The following is a 19867-nucleotide window of genomic DNA, read 5'->3' as shown; positions in this document are numbered from 1 at the left end:
CAAGAGCAGATTAATGAAGTGTGAACAAGTTTTTGAGCTGTGGGATGCAAGTGAACCTTACGGGCTGAAGTAAGATTTATATGAGAGACAAACACTGTCATAAAAAAAAAAAAAAATCATTTTCCTCATAAAAAGCACCTGTAAATTGGCCTTAGGAGGAATTTTCATAAAACCTGTTTTCCAGCAAATAAACAGTAACATATCAAAGCAGCCTCAAAGTAAGCAGGTGCTTGGAGAAAAGGCAGCCTTGCCAACCTTGCAGCAGAATGCCAACATGACAGGCACAGCTACGACTCTGGCTCATCAGCACAACTGGCTGACATCTTATCTGCCTCCTGTGACAAGGCAGTGATGCTCCATTTCAAACTAGCATTGCCCAGAAAAGCACAACATGGAAGTCAGACAACACAAAACTCACCAGTGAAACAGAAAATCATTCTAATAGAAACATTTCTTCTTAAGAGTAACAGAAACAGCCTGTTCACCATAATGGGCTCCTGGCTTTCTAAATATAATAGATTCACATGCACTATAAATGAGTCCATCTCCCTTGACCTCAGTGTGAATATGTTAATTTGACATCGGACCTTCTCGAGCAAATCTCACCTTCTTGTTTTGTCCCTTCAAATGTTTATTAATTAAACTAATGCTAACACCAGGTCTGTGGAGGGCAGGTGCAAATGCTAATATGCCTCACCATGTATTACATCTGAATAGATTACCAGAGCATCATTTTTGTCCCTCTGATATCCATCTGATTGTATTGCTTGTCCTGGCAACCAGGTGCATGTTGACTCTGAAAAGATAGTAGTCCCTTTTAGACAGAGTTGAACCAATTCATTTCCTGGAACTGATAACAGTTCCAGGAAATGAATTGGTTCAACATTTAAGATTCTTAAATGTGTACAAAGGAACCAAATGTACACTGAACACTGACATATGTGAAAGAGTTTCTAGGAAGTCCTTAGCCTTTAGAATACAATGTTCCTGTGAATGATAATTTCTGTACTTCAGCAGAGGATTAGCTGTCATAATAAATTATTTCTGTTTGCCTGGAAGGAAATAAGTGAAACTTCCTTAACTAAGAAGGCCAGCAAAAGGTACAGCAGCGGTGAGACTAACCTTGTCTCCTGTGCCCAAGGATGCCTCTGAAAAGCTGCCATAACATGCAGTAATTTGATAGTGTCAGCTAAAATTAACCTGTGTATTGTAGAAGGAGATAAGAATAATATTAAATTCCTGCGGATACTCACTTTGTATGCTACAGAGACTGGCTCTGATGTTTTGTGAGCCTGCCATAATAAGATTTTGAAAATCTTAAATACCTTTAATATGAAATTAGAATAGAAGAAAAGATGGTTTATTTTGTTGAGTCTTGCTGAAGTTCTTGTGATGACAGATTCCTATAAAAAAATATTTTCTTATTTTGACAGATACTCAGATGGTAAAGCCTTATTTTCTTTGTGTCCTAAAATCTCCTAACTTAACTACTTCCTGTTAGTACCCTGTTCTTCAGTCATTAAACATCTTGGACACTTTCATTCAATGACCAGGTGCAGAACGTGGGTACCTAACCACAAGTTTTCACCCCAAAAAAAGCATTTTTTATCATCATTCAGTATAAATCCTGGATATTTATACTGTACTTAAATATAAGCTCACAGCTCATTTGCTCTGGGTAGAAAAATATTTCAAAAATATTTTTATTTAAAATCAAATAATCTTTTAATAAAGTGTGATCAAAGGCTATTTCCTTTCCAGAGCTGGCCTATTGTTTTGTATCATAACTACTTACAGATATCAATGAGTTGCAAAGGAGGTTTGCAGTCTTTGGAGAATTTGAAACTACAGTTAATCCATCGTCATCATTACTTGGTTCAAACCATTGAGTTCCTAACTAGTTTACACTACCATGCCCTCGATCCCTCCTCGACTACTGAAAATTAGGATAAAATTCAAGAAAGGGAGAGAACCTCTCAAATCTAGCATTTAACAAGCTCATGTGAGAGGCCGGATGCCTAGGTCCAGTCTCATTTTCAGTCTGTTTACCCAGACAGGTAAAGTCAAAAAAAAATAAAATTCATAAATAGAAGCAGCACTTCCAAGTACAAACAAAACTCAGCATTAGTGCACTACCCTTGACAGAAAAGTGGTTCAAATATCCATGGATGGGAAGGAGGAGGAAGGGGATTGCTATTGTTCTGTCTCCCAGCTGTCTCTTCTGCTCCAACCTACTGCAGCTGACAGATTGTAAGTTGCTTTCTCATTTCATCTGCTTTTCATCTTTCTCCAAAACAAAAAATATTGTGGTTCAAGTGAATTGGGTTCCAGACAAAGCAATGAAAGGTCTATGTCACTGAAATGAAATTTGAAAAAAAAAAAGAAATAAAGGAAACCCTGAAATTACATTTCTTCCAAAACTGCCCATTTTCTTGTTTTTTTTCAGTTTGTCTGCTACAGGGGGTGGGGTGTGGGGGAGAGAAGTCAGAACAATTGTTTCTATATTTCCCACACTTAAGCTCAGAAGCTGAAACTCAGAGTGAGAGACTCAGCATCAGCTTTCAGCAGTGACCCCAAGCACAAATTTCTAGTCTGTATACTTGAGCCAAACACTTTAATCCAGTTTCTTCAGTGAAGATTTTGCAGTGCCATTTCTTCATGCGACCCCTCATCCAAGCTCCCATCTCCCACAATGCTCCCTTTTCGTCTCATTTATCCTAGGGACTGCAAGAAGTCACAAGAGAGGAGGGCTGCCTTCAATGTCTGTCACAAGTGTTACTTACCATTAAAACTCTTTTCTGGAAGCTGCATAGCAAGGAGCGAAACTTCTTCTGGGTACATAGGTGGTTTTTTATTGAACAGGGAACCTGATCCCAAAAAGCCATTCCCGCAAACACTCAATTATGTATTGTATGAGGGATATGTCAGCAACTGACGCCCATCCTATTTGAATGTTTCACAATAAGAATGTATTGAAAATTTTGCTTAGAAGAACATCACTTCACCCATGGAGGAGTTCCCGTGTTCTTTTCACTGAGAGGAGAATCAAAGACATAATTATCTTAAGTGACTGAATTGTATACATATCTTCTGGTGCCAGTTTAAGCTTGACCTGTATTGTAGAAAGTAAAATTAATGTTGCAAGTGCCACCCAGTGACTGTGATTAACCATAATTTGCATTCTTTATTGAAAGTCGATAGTTTGCATGCTACCAGCTGTGAAATTGTGCAATAAGCAATAATTCAACGATGAAGAAGAGTAAATAGAACTAGTTAGGCATGATTTGGAGTAGTGAGTAGCGAAGGTGACTTTTAAAGTTTTATTAGCACAAAGCAGGAAAAACAAAGTACAACCATGTGAACTATGGTGAGTCAAGAGTGAACATTTGTAGAAGTCTACTAAAGTCACACTATTGATAGAACAAGAGTATCACTACTGAAGCAAGACTATTCACTGAACTTACAGGACCAAGGACTTCAAAGCCAAAAGGACCATCTCTGAATAGCTATCTAACAGCAGTTCACTACCTTTACTGATGGGACATTTGTTCTCAGAGGCTTGTTGGATTGCTTGGACTTTGGAGGTTTTTTGCAGAGGATTGACACGTGTGAAAATGAAAGTTTACTGTAGGTTTGTAGGTTTTGAAACTTGCCATTTCATATGGGAACGCCTGGCAGGAATTTGTCTTTTAACTGTTTGCAAGTCCTACTCTATTATATGCATTCACAATGAGATTGTTGCAGATGTGTACAGCACCACAGCACAGCTACCTCCCTAAGCAAATTTAAAAGTTCAGTTTTCCTTTGGACATTACCAATTAATTTTGTGTGGCAGTAGCTGGAATACAGCTCATGTATTCTATTATGTTTGTCAAACACAGGGTGAAGCTTCACTTGTTACAGAGTCTTCATTTGCCCTCAGGTTTGAGGACTTCTTCTGATGGTGGTATTGGCCTGGGTTTAGCAAGTTGACCAGGCTTAATTTCAGGCATTTTTTCACCATGTCTGTACACACTTACAGTGACATCCACTGTTTCCCCACCATACTTGTTCTTGACATGGATGCTGTATTTGCCTGAATCTTCTGAAGTCACCCCCTTGATGGTTAAACTGGCGTATTTCCCTTGTTCCAGTGAAAACGCATAGTGCTCATCAATTTCAAAGGCCTTGTCATTCTTGAACCAAACCACTTCAGGGTCAGGATTTCCAAATACAGTACAGGTCAGATTCAGTGTCTGAGGGAGATAAACAGAAGTAATTTTGAGATCACTATTTGTTTAACCTCTGTATTTTTTTTGGGCATTTTTTGTTCTTAGCTAATTAAACAAATATATGGTATCATATTCTTGAAGACTGAAAAGTAGAGTCCCTAATATTTATTTTTCCCTTGATTCAGACTTTCCACCATCTCACCAGTAACTGTGATACAGTAATAGCCTCAGGGTTGCAGTGTCTGAAGATGGTAAGTTGGACTGGCATTGCAGTCCTGCCTGCAGGAGACTCCTGACAACCCATTAGTCTGACATGAGGTTCAGACAATGATAGTTTTAAAAACATCCTTGAAGCTTCCCTGTACACAGCAGGGAGGAGAACTGAGCAAATCTTTTCTGACCAAGGCCTCCTGAGGTTATTGCTTGAGATGATTAAAAATAAAATCACTTTAAAGTAGAATACATAACATGAATCACTGGACATCGATTCCAGGTGTGGCTGACTGGAAAAGTGGAAATATTTTATGAAGAATAAATAATACATAAATAGTGGTAAAGTGCTCTCAAAATCATAGAATGATTTGGGTTAGAAGGGACCTTAAAGATCATCTGCTTGCCATCCCCCTGCCATGGGGAGGGATATCTTCCACAGGCAGGGACATCTTCCACTAGACAGGGTTGCTCACAGTCCTGTCTAACCTGGCCATGTGTTACATGCATATGAAGCACAGTCAGAAAATAGCTGACATTATCTAAGGAACCATCCTGTCAGCTTAGCATTTCTCAATGGCTGAACTGAGATTTAAGGAGCTTGTAAAATTTTCATGAGCATTCTTCTAAATTTTTATAGATGTACTGCTGAACTCCATTTTGACCATCCTCTAAGTGTATGTGTGCAAATTTCATGTATTTAGGCACAGCGATCACAGAAAAAATGAAAGAAACATCTGAGAAGATGAATTGCTTAATCCATACTTTGTTTACCTTTGCTGAAAACTTACTGCACAAAATTTGGCCCTACATAAAGTCACCTTAAGAATTTAACATATGCAGCATTGTGTTAGGAAAGAAAAGGAAAAAATAAACAGGAAATAATAAAACAAAGAAAAACCCTACTGTTAACAACCCCAAACTGACAATTTCTACCAGAATTCTTCCTTATATTCCCTCCACATTCCCCTTCAGGGAATGAACATTTTTGAGGAATGTTTTTCTTGACTGACGATGATTGAACAGGTGTGATATAAGTCAGAGTAAAAATAAAACAGGAAGAAATTTTTGGTGACCAAAAGCAGCATATGTTCACAAATAGAAGTGGTCTTGCACAATTCATGCATCCAAAGTCAGAATGCTGAAGGAAGATTTACATACTATGGGTACAATCTAGTGGCAAGCTACGTCAGTGGGTATTCTTGAGGTGATATTGTGTAGGAAGCAAAGTTAATAAATAGCATACAGGAACTAGACTTACTATAAAATATTTAAAGGAATGATGAGGCAAACACAAAAATAAAATTTTGGGAAAATAACCTTGTGTCTAATAGTGTGAGTTTTATTCTTTCAGTTCTTTTTGTTACATGGGTAACATTTAATTACTATTGCTTTCAAAAGTGATGTCATTCAAGAGAAATTAGTAATTAAATCATAATAATCAATCAAGCTTTAATGCATTAGTATTAAAAACTTACCAGATCTATTCCACAGTCATTTTAGATAATTTGGGTCTGTTCTACTTATGAAATTATAGATTTGAACTAAAAATAAAATTATTCTCCTTCTGCTTTCAGTTTTTATGAAATCATTTGCATTCCCTCACCTTTTGACATCAAAGCAAACCTCTTACTGGTCAGCATGACAAAAGCTGTCCTTACCTTCCCATCCATTATAGTAACAACATCAGGCAAACCACCAATGACTTTACCACGATCTAGAAGTTAAAGAAAAATATGGTGACTATATGAAGTTTAGACCTCAAAATTACTAATTTCTTAATGCTTTTGAAGTCATGACTCACAACTTTTTTTTTTTTTCCTTTTTTTTAATCTTAAAAAAAAATACTATTTTTGTGATACTTTGGGAGGGGTTTAATGTTTTGTATAGTCCCTTTAAATTTTTTTGACCAAGACTGTGCCACAGCATTCTACACTGATACACATAACAAACTTGAAGGTACTGCTGAGCTTGACAGTTTATGCTTTGGGCCCAGAGCAAAGTAAGGAGGGCGCTTTTAGCATCTTGGTGGTATCCCAAATCTAACGAAAAATTTGTTCTGCCATGGACTTTGTGGGCAGAAGCACCATGTCATCACCAGGGAATTGATATAATTTCCAGTACTCCTACAGTCACTAACTGTAGTGAGCTTCCCCACAGTCTGGGTCTCAGTAAGCAGTGCAGAACAGGCAGCAGCAGGCTGCTGATAGATAGATCTCAAATTTCGTATTCTCAGCAGCTTTCAGACTGAACACTTCCTTGTATGACACACAATTCACACTTCACCAAATCTCTGCATACCCAAGAAGATACAATGGAGGCTTAAAAATATGTGAAGTGTTTAGTGTGTTTCCATTGCAATTAAAGACAACTAAATCCACAAATTACTATTGTTATTGCAATATTTTGTGCTAACAGAGGATTTCTGTAGCCACAGAACTCAGTAAGGTATGGCAGCGTATCATGATGATTGTTTTAAAAAGAACACTAGATCACATTGTAAAACACCTATGATAAAATGTAAAATAAACTTACTCTTCTCAGCAAAAGCAGCTGCCCTAAAGTTGTTGAGAAAGAAAGAGAAACATATAATGTTATTGATGAAATTAATAACATTTTGACACTCCTGTCACTGTTGTTACAGCATTAAAATACAACACATGCAGCACTTACTTAAGTCGCTGGAACTCTTCATATGCCTCATCAAAAGCTGTAACAAAACAATTGAGAGGGTGATTTGCCATGAACATAACATGCACTGGGGCTCAATGAACAGTTAAACACATACCCATGTTAAAACTCTTTTACAACCTGTACAGTGTCACACAGTAGCACAATGAGAATCCAGACCCCTGAAAACTAATGCAGCTGGTGCTAAAAACAAATACAAGACTAAAAAGATATAACAATGGTTATAAAACTTACCTATGACTGGTTTTGATCAAAGACTTTCCGTTTTTACTGTAAGTCCTCTATTTCCAATAAAATCTGCATAATCTATGAAAAGGCACAATACAAACCTGATCTTATCAATATACCTTGCCCAGACAGATCAAGTGTGCGTTTGTAGGATTCCTTGCTACCAAAGATTTCAAAGGTGTAATTCCCCTTATCCTTTTCAGTGGGTTCACTTATCTGCAACCAGGCAACATCTTCTCCACCTCCAATCTTCATCTTTTCACCAGAAGAAATCTTAGATTCCCTGAAGGGGGTAAAAAAGGATTCATAGAGATGAGTTTGAACATTATTTTCCTGTATGTTGTCCATAGGTAACCATCTATAAAAAGTTACAAATGATAACACAGTATTCCTAAGACATAGATAGATTGCAACTAAAGGGCTCATTTTTCCATAATACACTTTGCTTCCAGGAGGGAATATGAAACACTTTGAAAATATTATCTTGAACTTTCATTTCTAAGATTCATTTGTTCATTTGTTCCCTTTTCTCCTTCTCCTGCCCTCCTCACACAGATATGTGAGGATATTAGCTATGCTTATATCTTTATGCACATACGTGACTCTGTGTGAAAATGCTTAGGGTTCTGTACACTTCATACACAATAAAATATAATACATAAGGGTTGTAAATTACGGGCAAATCACCTTATTTGATGAAGGAAAGATATCTTTTGTATTTCATTAACTTCAAAAATCAATTAACAAAATGTTTGCGTAAAATTACTCTTAGGTGGTAGAATAGAATGTCACTTTTAAAACTCAAGCAGATACAGTAAAAGGCAGAGGCAATTTTTTTTTCTTTTCCTAGTATCACAGGATACTTTGTAAATACATAGTCTGAGATATAAATACAGGTGCCCAGCCTTGCAGAAGTGTTCTTGAGCTCCCTGAATGTGATAATTGATGCTCTGATTGTGTTCCGGTCTTCATAGAAAGCATTGCAAATCTAGGACAACACACTGATAAGCCAGACTATTCCTGGCTGAGTCAGACCAGTTCATCAAGAAATGTGGAAGTTGAAACTTTCTGAAGAGTTTTTAAATCCTTTCAAATATTAACTGTAGTTTCAAACAAGTGAGGACTTGACATAACAAAACATTTGAACACATATTTAACTGTAAATACACAGATTATTTGACTGCCTCCAAAGTCAAAGATTAATGTCACATGAAAGTGTAAAGCTATTAGCAACTTTAAAGCTCATTTTCAGCCATATTCTCAACTCTGAGGGTTATTCTCAAGGTATTCTGTGCCCCACTGAATATCTTTTCAAAGAGGAGTATCAAAATTAAAATATTTTGGGTTACTTAAGACTGTATCAGTTTGAAAAAAAAAAATCCTAATACAGGCTTTTATTAAACTGTGAGAGCAGATCCTTGGTATTCACCTAGAACTGGATGAGAGTTTCATGCACTTTAGAAAAAGGGCAGCCCTGAATCAGAAACTTTGAATCAGAAACTCCAAATATTTTGCTATCTTTTAACCAGACAGATAATACATTAGAAGACAAACAGCCTTGTGTTGAATAAGAGAACACAAATCAGTAGATTCCATTTTTCTGTCTGTTACAGCCCTCCTGAGGGTGTTGGATGAGCCTTTTAATATTTATTTTACCTTATGTACTTTCTATGTTAAAAGAGAATATATTGTTCTGGAAAGAGAAATGCATTAATATGTTCCCATTTATAAATGAATGCCACGGAATAGTAAATATTAAATTGTAAAGACAGCATTTTTTCTCAAGTAAAATTGAAAAAATATTCTCATCTACCTGTGGCACCAGCTGACTTTCATTTCTTCATTGTAGTATTTCAAGAAGCATTGGAGCCTTATTCCTTCTTCAGTGCAAAGAATCTTCAGTGGAGAGGCTGACTTACCTAGATTAAATAGAGCATATGTGGATCAAATAGGAGAGATAGTGGAATGAACAGGAACTGGAGGGGTGGATTATTTGTGCTGTCTGGACAAAAGAAAATTCAAGACCTGGGTCATGATTTTCAAGTATCACAATTAAAGAGACAATTGTCATACCTCTCAGGGAACAACTGCTGATTTATATCAGGCAAAAGTTCAGTATAAGTTTATGACTTTACTGTCATATACAAGCATCATGACTGGCAAGATCAATTGTGAAATAATAATCTAATCATATAATTGCCATGAAAGAGTAGTATAATGATTCTATTTGCATAAAAATTTTATTCTTGTGCAAACCCTGTTCTTTAAGTGGAAAGAACAGCTTCTCATTGGGAACAGATTCAGAACCTCCTTTTCTTTATATCAAGGTTCACTTACTAATGGAAAGTAGGAAGAAAATTATTGCTGCAATTTCACAGTATCTAAACCAAACAAGCCAGGTGGAATAATACTTTGTTCCCTTTTAATAGTGACAATTAGCAAGGTCAACTGCCTGTTCAGAAAATTAATAATGTCCATAATAATATACCATTGGGACTCTCAGAGATTTCTCACTTACAAGTTTTCTGTCTCAGCCTCATGTGACTTCAAAATAAAAAAAACTACATGAAAATTCAAGACAGGCTTTACTTACCACTCATTCCACTCAATGCTAGAATTATATCATCATAAACTGCAGAGAGAAAGAAAAAAAAAAAGGAAGAAAATGTACCATCAAGTTTCAATCAGAATATAGCTTTTATGTTCAGTTTAATTAAAGCAATATGGGAAATCTTCATATCCTTAAGCAAAGAAAACCATTAAAATTGCAACAAGTGTACAAAACAAATTGGGAACTGTCTGTGTACAGCATATGAATTCTGTGCTATATCACTCAGTATCTCAGCCTTTTGTGGAGTCAGCTGTCTGGTGCCAAATCTTTGTCTCTCTCCCTTAGGCCAGCAAAAAGAAAAAAAGGTCATTAAAACTGAATAGCTCACATTCAAAGGAGAGTGCAGGTGAAAAAGAAATTATCTCATTCTTGGTGAAAACAGTTTCACCTTCTCGCTGTAGGGTGGCATTTGACAGAAGTGAAGTCCTTTAACAGCAAGGGAAATAAAGCAGGTATCATATCAAGCTTTTGAAATATCACAGAGCTGATGGGTTTGTAGCAGGAGAGAACCCCGGAGACAGGGGCACTCTAAGAGTGAGGGACCCTTTCATAGCAGAAGAATCATATTCAGTGACACCGTGTAAGATGAAAAGAAAGAGAAAGAACCACCGCAGTCTAAAGAATGCACAGTCAATTCTGAAGGATGCTTATTCAACTCTGATGAATTTTTATAATAGCGGATGACAAATAAATGTGTGAAGTTCAAAAAATACTACTTTTATATTTGTTCTGTATTGATCTATATGTGCACATTTTTGTCTCAGCTAAAAAAGTCATTATACAGTTCCATAATTCTTTGCAACCTCCAGTATGCTTCTACTGACACCTTGACATAAAGACATGGATTGCTTATTATATGTATCTTACATTACAGATGTCTGAGAAGGTAGGGTTATGTTAACCATACTGTCTAAATGAGGCTGGGTTCTTTTTTTTCGGAGAGAATAATGGGCAGAATTTATGCAAAAGAAAAACGCCTGGGAGACTATCAATTGATAATACAGCCTTCTGCAATAAACCACAGCGTAAGACTTCAGACTGATACTCATCTTTTTCCTCTTGTTACAGATACTTCCTCCATCTGCTGAAAAGGACTGTTAAGATTTCTGTTAAACTGAGTTAATTTTTTAACATGTCATTCTCCTCCTATTAGGAGCCAGGCAAAAATTATTCATTATTTAGAACAAATGTCTACATGTGTTTGGGATGAATCTAGATTCACTTTGGCCTGTTTGGTGTGACCTAAGCAAATCCAGGGAAGCACTCTTCACCAAAGTAAGTAAAATTCACTCATGCTGGCAACAGATCGGTTTTTGATGCACTCAGAATCACAGAATATTGTGAGTTGGAAGGGACCTACAAGAATCTTGAAGCCCAAGTCTTAAGTGAATAGCCCATAAAGGGATCAAACCCACCACCTTGGCATCATTAACACTATGCTTTAACCAACTGAGCTCATCTCAGGGTCAAAGTAAACAGACATTTTTACGTGAAAAATATTAAATGTAAATAGAATTGCTGTATCTCACTGTGATATCTGATATCATGCAAAACCTTTTCTAAATGTCTATCATGCATCTATTTTAGATTATAGTCTCTTATTTGCATTTAACTTCATTTGAATGTCAGTGGATACTGAGCTTGAAGTAACCTGCCTCACAGAATAAGCAATCTTCCCTGCTCCTGGCTGACTTCTCTTTTTATCCTTTATGTTTCAAGGCTAACTCTACCATTTAGGAGAGCCATTGTTTCGTTTAATAGTGCAGTTTTCATGGGTTTTTCATGGCTTAACATTTTCAAAGCCTCCTGGATCCACAGAATTAGATACTGTGAATTTTCTAAACAGGCATTTCACTGTACATTTCAAGTACAACACAGTTTGCCATGCCTGAAGCATAGTCACTGGAAGCCCTGACCATACGAGGGAGACCTACTGAACCTTTTGCTTATTCCAGTGGTCAGGATACACATACAGAAATCCACAGACTAAGGGAATGATATCTGTGTATATATCAAAGGACAGGAAGGGAGGAAGTGATTAATGAGAGTTAAATATTGCAAAGTGGGACCTGAGCCTGACATAAATGGTATGGAGTAAGGGACAGAAATTTTGCTGGTTTTGGCTGGAATAGAGCTAATTTTCTTCATAGCAGCTTTACGGTGCTGTGGTTTGGATTTGTGACTAAACCAGTGCTGGTAACACAGGGAGGTTTTAGCTGTTCCTGAGCAGTGCTTGAACAACGTGGAAATCTTTTATTTCTTCTCCTCAGACTGCCTCACCAAGAGGAGGCTGGGGGTGCACAAGAAGTCAGGAGGCGACACAGCCAAGACAGTTCACCCCAAAAAATCTTCATACCCAAAAGACATTTCATACCATATGATATCATACCCAGTATATAAAGCTCAGGGGAGAAGGAGGAAGTAAGGAGTATTTGAAGTGATGGTGTTTGTCTTCCCAAGTCACTGTTACACGTGATGGAACTCTGCTTTACTAGAGATGGCTGAACACCTACCTGCCCATGGGAAACAGTGAATAAATTCTTTTGCTTTGCTTGTGTACACAGCTTTTGCTCTACTTATTAAACCACCTCAAGCCAGGATTTTTTTCATTTTTCTTCTTCTAATTCTCTCCTCCATCTTACTGAAAGAGAGTGAGCAAGTGGCTGTGTGGGGCTGAGATGCCAGGTGATGCTAACCCACAGAACAGTTTTATGATTTAGAATCAGAAGCACTCTCAGGCCCCACTGAGAGCCCCACAGGAACATAGCACTTGGTTGCTTTAGGGTTTTTTGTAGATATTAAAGCTTAACAAACCTGAAGAGAGTGATCTGCCATAAAATGAAGTGTCTGTCTGGTTAGAAACATACTTCATCTCCTGCCTGTCAAAACGCTAGAGATGAATCACAACAGTGCCTAGTGTCACCCCTCCTAAAGTGCTGATCTGCACTTCAGGTCCCTATAACATAAGAGAAATGAAATTTAAAGAATGCTAAAAATATATGCAAATTTGCCATTTGCAAGGATAGATCTTTGACACTTCTGGAGAACGTGTGGAGATCATTATTCCATTACAGTAGACTGAATGTTACCTTTTCCTGCTAATTCAAGAGAAGATACATCATGACCTCTATCATCTGACAGTGTCGCCTTATAAACTCCTTCATCTTTGCGAGACAGCTGCAAGGAAAACACAAGATGTTTACTGACAAACTTGATAGTACTACATAGTACTAGATTTGCTCAACACCTGCACAATTTTCTAACTAAAACAACATACATTGTATGGTCTTCTGAATAAATAATCTTATCAGAGACGAGATGGAAGCTATGAATGGCTGGTTCATGCTTTTTTTATGGAGATGCATTTAGTTCTTAAGTCTAAAACCTATTCTGATTTCAGTTCAATTTCCTCTAGAAACCATGAGCTTTTTTTTTTCGTGTTACAAAAAGACAGGATTGATCTTGGTCAATAGAAATTACAAGCACTGTAGTATGATGTAACAAGGCATAACTGCAATCTACACAAACTTTAGAAATCTAATTTTTCTTCAACAAAAATTATTATTTTTTGAATTATGTAAATCATAACAACAAATATATATCCTGTAATATCAGCCCCTTCATGCTGCTTGTATTCAAGCAGCAATTGTATTCTAAGTAAATAATTCATTTATTAACCTTGGAGTGTTTATATTCTGAAATCTATCACAGTGATACTGCATTAAAGGCAGTAGGGATATTTGGGGTTTGTGGGTTTGTTTTAATTTCTTTTAAAACCTGAAGGAAAATATACAAACATTTATATATAGATTGGAGATGACTTAATGCTTAGACTTATACAAATCCAGAAGCACATAAACCATAACAGAAATATCATAAAATTTAATTACAAGTAACAAGAGCAATCCAAGAGACGCAGAAACCACCCTTCCCAAAAAAGTCTCCTCAAGAAAAATGAAGTCAGTATCCTCTTTCAAGTGAAATGAAGGAAGGAAATGAGAAGAACATGAAGCCAATAAATAAACAATTTAGATGTAATGCACATTACTGAAAGCAGAAAATCTCATTCTGGGAGGTTTTGTCACTTCACAAAGGCAGCAACTATGTAAGTTAAGGTTTCAGATAGAAGTTGGGTTATCATGTTTGCATAAAGATAAATCTTAAAAAGACATAAACTTCAAACTCATTCATTTTAGGCAATAAAATTGAAACACTGTTAAAATGAGGTGCTTGAACAAGTTGAAAAATTAAGGAGTAATAATAAAGAATGAGGTACAGGTCACCCAAGGACTCCGAAGCAACTTAAGCATGAACTCTTGAGCTGATTAAAGAAACACATACTTTTTGCTAGCAATAGTTATTCACTAGCTAATCAAAGAGTAGAAAATATATTTTTTCTTACAACTGCTCATAAGAATCATGATAGCTGGCTTGCTGCTTTGTCTGGCTAATCTGTAGTATGTCAAGCAGAAGCTGTCATTTGTAACCGGCAGGCGATACAGTACCTTGGGAATACTGAGGTGACATTCTCCCTTCTGCAGATCAGGCAGCTCCTCAACATCAACCCCAGAACCATCCTTATACCACTTAAAATCAGTTTCCTTCTTTGTGTTTGCAACCTGTACAACAGAAAAGGCCCATAAGCCTGGCTATGTCCTGAGGAAATGTATTGCACTGTGGGAAGTCACACAGGTACTTTCAACATATGAAACCATTTTTTTATAACACATATCAAATAAAGATAAGAAAAAAACAATTTCAACCAAGTCTTACTAAGCAAGTCTTAGTCTTACAGTGTTTCTTTGCAGCACAGTATACAGGTTACAACTTCAGAGCCCTGTAAAATCCTTAAAGAAAATCCTAGCAATCTCTTTCCTTAAATGGTTTTGTACCTTTGCTCTGTGCTTTTAGTTTGTCTAGAAATAGCTGTGGAAGAAGTATCTTTCAGATTAGAGCTTCTGAACTCTCCTTTATCTTTCTGTGTTTGCCCTGTGACTCCAGAGAGTTGTAACACAGAACATAGGCCCAATCTTAGTCTGGCCAATTTGGAGATTTATCCCAGCTACCTAAGCAATGTCTCCCACGGATAAGCTTCAGGAAGCAACTGAAATCACTATTCTGAAAGCATCCAAGACTTCAAAATTCTGAGCTGCATCAAAAAACCTTTTTTATTTTACCTTCTTCATTGAGTCCTAGGGGGCATACAAAGACCTGAGGAATCCTACAAATTGCAGTCTTTCCCAACAAAAAGGGGCTTAACAACATAGTGCTTATGCAGAGCAGCCGTTTGACAGCAAGAATTTTGCTGTAGTAGCAGCAAGTACTGTTCTAATTTTGTACCTGAAGTACTGTTCTAATTTTGATATAAAAAACTGTATATTGGATATACTTCAAGTATCGCTGGATAAATTACCTCAAACTGTGAATTCAAAGAAGCTAAAACTGCAGGTCTTTTTAGAAACCCCATATTTTTATACCCTCACTTTCAAAAACACTATGGCTTATTTGACATCACTATCCCCATACCCTTCTAAAAGTCATAAAATGCAATGGTATTTTTATGTGTAGCCTGAATTCCCAGTCATTGTGGCTTTGGTAGAAAGACAGAGTTGGCAAGATATTTTTCAGTCCCCAGGCAGTTGCTTTAAAAAGTCTCCTTAAAGAAAAGGCAAAAAATGGAACAAATGGCTGGAGGGAAGCCAGGAACTTAATACAGATCTGCAATAGTTTTCAAGTGGCTTGCTTGGAGGAAAAAACATGCACCAATTTCTAACCCTTTTACATTAGAGAAGTCATTCCATAGACGAACAGCTCTATGAAAGCTCTCTGTAGAGGTGACAAATAAGAGGGTCTTCTGTACTGATTCCTAGACATCTCTATGAAACATGCTCAAATTAATCACATCTGTTCTTGCTAAATATCCAGCATGGTTGCTATGGATCTCTGACAGTATTTGAGATCACCACCTGGCCCAAAGCAATGACTCGCTGAAGAAAAGTGAGCAACATTTTACATTTACCAGTAACTACAAAGTGGCTGTTCCTGTAGTCCTATGACATGAGTGACAATTTTGTTTGAACAAAGCCCGAAGGAACAAGTCTTTAATGCTTTTCAACAATTTTTCATCAAAGACTGTTAGCACTCAATCTGACAATAAATAGACTGAGTTTCAGACACATGCAATTTTCAGTGCTGAAGTTATTTCATGTTGGCATTTACTATGAAATGTTACATTTTTCACTATTTAGCCACACACCAAAAATCTTGCTTTTAACAGACACAGTACAAATAAGGGCCAAAGTTGTGCAAGAGCAACTAGCTTCTGAATGTTCTGAAATTTAGAATTACTAGAAGCAAAATGACAGTAGTTGCTGGCATATGAAGAAAAATAAACAGAAAGCAAAAAGCAAAAAGCAAACACCCTCAAATTATCTTTCAAATGGACAACTGTGTTCCACTGACATTGAGGGGCTACAATACCAAGAACATGGTCATCAATCCCAGCTATTTCAGAATTAAATACTAAGTCAGTCAAAACTCAGCCAGGCCAAATCATACAGAAAATAAGGGATATGTGAGATAATATTTGATATACTCTTTTATAACACAATCTGGATTTCTACATCATTTCTGTTATAGACTAGGATCATACATCAGTTTGTTGCCCTACACAAGCTTCCCGTTGATGTGATTTCCTAACTTCCCTGCACCATGAAATGCATGAATTTAAAATAGTCAAGGTAAAATGCCCTCTCTTACAGGTATTCCTTCACATTATCCCAGGCTCTTAGAAGAGGCAAAAACTTCCTTGAAAATTTTTTTTGCAGAGGTGCAGTAAACAGAGCCTGGTAGAGACCTGGGTCAAGTATTATGATATGGCCTGAGATGGCAGAGATTATTCCTTCATTGTTTTTATTACCACAGAAATAGCATGGAGTGGCCATATTTCTAACTTGTTTGTTATGTATCTAGAGTTTGTAGGACAAACCCAGGCTTTGTTTTTCAAACTCTTCCTATGTATAAATACAAGTTAAACAGCCATAAACAACAGTTCCATGTGAACCTACCCACCAGTCACATACTAACAGTAACAAACATTATAAGGTCAATAGCACAGTTAAAATGATGAGTGTGCAAGCAGCCCACATCCTAGATTTCATTTACATAAAATGTTCTGACCTTGTGAACAAAAAGCACACTGGTGAAAAGCAAATAATCAGATGCTCAGCCTTTCACAGCTTCAGTGCTATAAACAGGCTTGACAGTCAGGGAAAGAAGGATAATTTCAGATTAATTTGTAGAGAATTAACACTAGCATAACTGGTTCAGCAACATTTAATTCCCCATGTGAATGAAAGGATAAGCAAGGTTCATGCCTGAGGCACATGCATGTGGAGATTATAAAGTACTCCAGCAAAGGTACTGTGTTAACTAATGCGTGTTGAGCCCTAAAATGTGAGCACATGGAATGGCAGCTTCAGCACCAGGTCAGTTCTGCTGGGAATAACTTGAGGTTAAGGGTGTCCTAGTTAATGAGTAGGAAAAAAAAAAATCCAACAAATGTGCATGCAAATTGCTCATAATGATTCAAGTTAGTCTAATTATAAGCCAAAAGTTTTCCAAAAGAAGAGGAGAAAATTGATACAAAATAATCCATATTAGAAGAAAAGAGAATGAAGAAGAGTTTGATGTCTGAATTCAATTTACTTAGTTTTTCAGACCTCTAATTAGTCACCCTAGAAGAGCAAAACAAATGAAAATTTATGTGTTCAGAAAGGCATTTAAAGATGTTAATAGCAGAAGGCACACTGAAATCCATACACATTATCATTATTTAAGATTCAAAAGTCATTAGCCAAAAATAATTTTAAAATCATCTTTTATAACCTTAATTCTAGAAGTCTTTGTAGCAACAGACTCTTTGTTAGAGAAATAAGAAAACAGTAAAGAAAGATTTTGAACTTTGCCCTTTTTTAGCTATTTTTCAGGAAGAAGTAAAGGGATACATCTTAAGGGATGAATATTTGTGTAAATTATTTTTATGGTTCACAATTTTTATAAAGAATTGGACCACCTAATAATACATTTAGAAATTTCCTATATTTTTTGTCTTCATTAACACTACTGCTGAAGAATAGTAAGTGAGAAATTTTCATATTCATATTTTCCAAATAATTAAAAATAGTTTTCATGTGAAACTTTTGTTTTTAAAGGTATCTTAGTAATTTTTTACATTTTTCTACCTCAATTCTTCATCAACATATTCTAAAAAATAATTTCAAATATATTTCCTTACCTTACAAGAAATTAAAACTTCACATTCCTCTGTAACCTTCCAATACAAAAACTCTGAGAAGTGAGGACCTAAGAAACAAAACAGTCTTAAAGCAATGTTGTAGTATGAAGAGTATCAGAAAAAAACAGTGAAAGAAAGAAAAAGGATGACAATTTCAACATCCTTACACAAGAACAAGAGGGAGCTCCTGAACTACCCATGCACTGGAAGGAAAATCCTGCAAGTTTTTATCACACTTACCCAGTGTCTACATTACAGCTTAGAAACCTGAATCTCATCTCTGAATCTGTATTAATTAAATAATATTCCAAAATATAAAATGGTGAGTGAGAAAAATTATTTTTTTGAATACCTTTGTGCCAAATTGCCAACTAAGCAGAGGAAAAAAACAAAGTAGATACAAACAAGCATAGAAATAATGTATTTAATGTAAAAACAACATGACAAACATTGTTTTCCCAAATAATCGAAAGGTTTAAAACCTTTAAATGTTAAATATTACAGGCAGAACAGAAAATATTCCTTTTCCCCATGAAGGTCCCAGTCCTGCAAAGAAATACATCCTGATGAAAATTTGCTAGCCTAAATACCATTTTTAAATTATTGTGTTTACTTGGACATGTACATGTCTTTGTGTTGGCAGGATCAGAGGCCTTAATTCTGATACCCAAACCTAGGAAGTTGCAAAGTCCAAGACTTTGACTTAAATAATTCAGTATTGAAAGATTTTGTCAGTTTATGCTGTAAATGGTATAATTTCTTTCCTAAATCAATTTCAAACAGCCTTCAAAAAATAGAATTACATTGCTTCTGTACAGAATCTCACCTATTTAGGAAGAAAAGCTTTTGATTATTGTTGTTTCATTTGGAATGCCAGCTGCTTACAAGTGAAAATTATAAACTAGAGCTCAAGTTCAATTTTTTAAGGATTTCACAGGGACAGAATTCTGAATTAGGTATCCAATTGGAATTTTCTCATTCAGCTGCAAGCAATATTGGTAACAAGTATAGAACAAACTCTACAAATGTACAGCAACTATGCAACAAATATACATTTAGTTCCTGGAATTTTGCCTCAATAGAAACCATAGGGTCAAGCTTTTAATCTTCCTCATCTGGCACTACTTGTCTGTCTGTCTACTCTTCTGTCAATTATATTGAGCAGACAACTTGTATGCTTAAAACTAAATGCAATTAAATGCTTTGTTGGACCACAGCCTACAGCAGGCACATTTCTTATGAATATTGGGCAAAGACAACCTCTTGTAAGAACTTCTTTTTTCTCTGAAGGTTCTGTCACAAATTGACAGTGTTGGAAAATAAGATCCACCAAGGTTTCAAGTGTCTCCTAAGACTGAACAATATCTTCTAATAAAGAACGGAAGCTGTAAGTGTTTAGCAGTCCCCAGGGATGAATCATTAGCTGCAAACTGGGTCTGAAGTCACCAGTCTGCTCTGTCTCACCTTGTTTTCTGAGATATTCCTTTCGTTGGTGCTCAGACTCAGCCAATACTCCCTTGAATGCTAAATTTTGGAAGAGGTGAATGAAAAATGAGTTAGTCACAAAACTACTCGAAGAATAATTGAAGTTCACTTGTTCAGAGTCAAAGTTTCAGCATT

General features: G+C 36.3%; 1 protein-coding gene across 4 annotated transcripts in view; it reads right to left on the bottom strand.

Moving 5' to 3' along the window:
• Positions 1-3159: 3159 nt before the first annotated feature.
• MYOM2 (myomesin 2) overlaps positions 3160-19867 on the bottom strand; it is a 75486-nt gene continuing 58778 nt past the window's right edge. For all 4 annotated transcript variants that reach the window (XM_041420231.1, XM_041420253.1, XM_041420236.1 and 1 more), the window contains 11 exons: positions 19712-19771; positions 18248-18315; positions 14457-14570; positions 13041-13128; positions 9934-9972; positions 9154-9259; positions 7460-7623; positions 7095-7131; positions 6957-6979; positions 6083-6138; positions 3160-4235 (listed from right to left, as the gene is read on the bottom strand). In XM_041420231.1, coding sequence (XP_041276165.1) covers positions 3909-4235; positions 6083-6138; positions 6957-6979; positions 7095-7131; positions 7460-7623; positions 9154-9259; positions 9934-9972; positions 13041-13128; positions 14457-14570; positions 18248-18315; positions 19712-19771 — 1082 coding nt within the window. In that variant the 3' untranslated portion in view covers positions 3160-3908. The remainder of the gene's footprint in view (positions 4236-6082; positions 6139-6956; positions 6980-7094; positions 7132-7459; positions 7624-9153; positions 9260-9933; positions 9973-13040; positions 13129-14456; positions 14571-18247; positions 18316-19711; positions 19772-19867) is intronic.

Source organism: Onychostruthus taczanowskii, unplaced genomic scaffold (genome assembly GCF_017590055.1).
Source record: "Onychostruthus taczanowskii isolate IOZ18803 unplaced genomic scaffold, ASM1759005v1 scaffold11, whole genome shotgun sequence".
Taxonomy (NCBI): domain Eukaryota; kingdom Metazoa; phylum Chordata; class Aves; order Passeriformes; family Passeridae; genus Onychostruthus; species Onychostruthus taczanowskii.
Note: the sequence above shows the minus strand (reverse complement) of the source record. Positions and strands in the feature narration are given on the sequence as shown.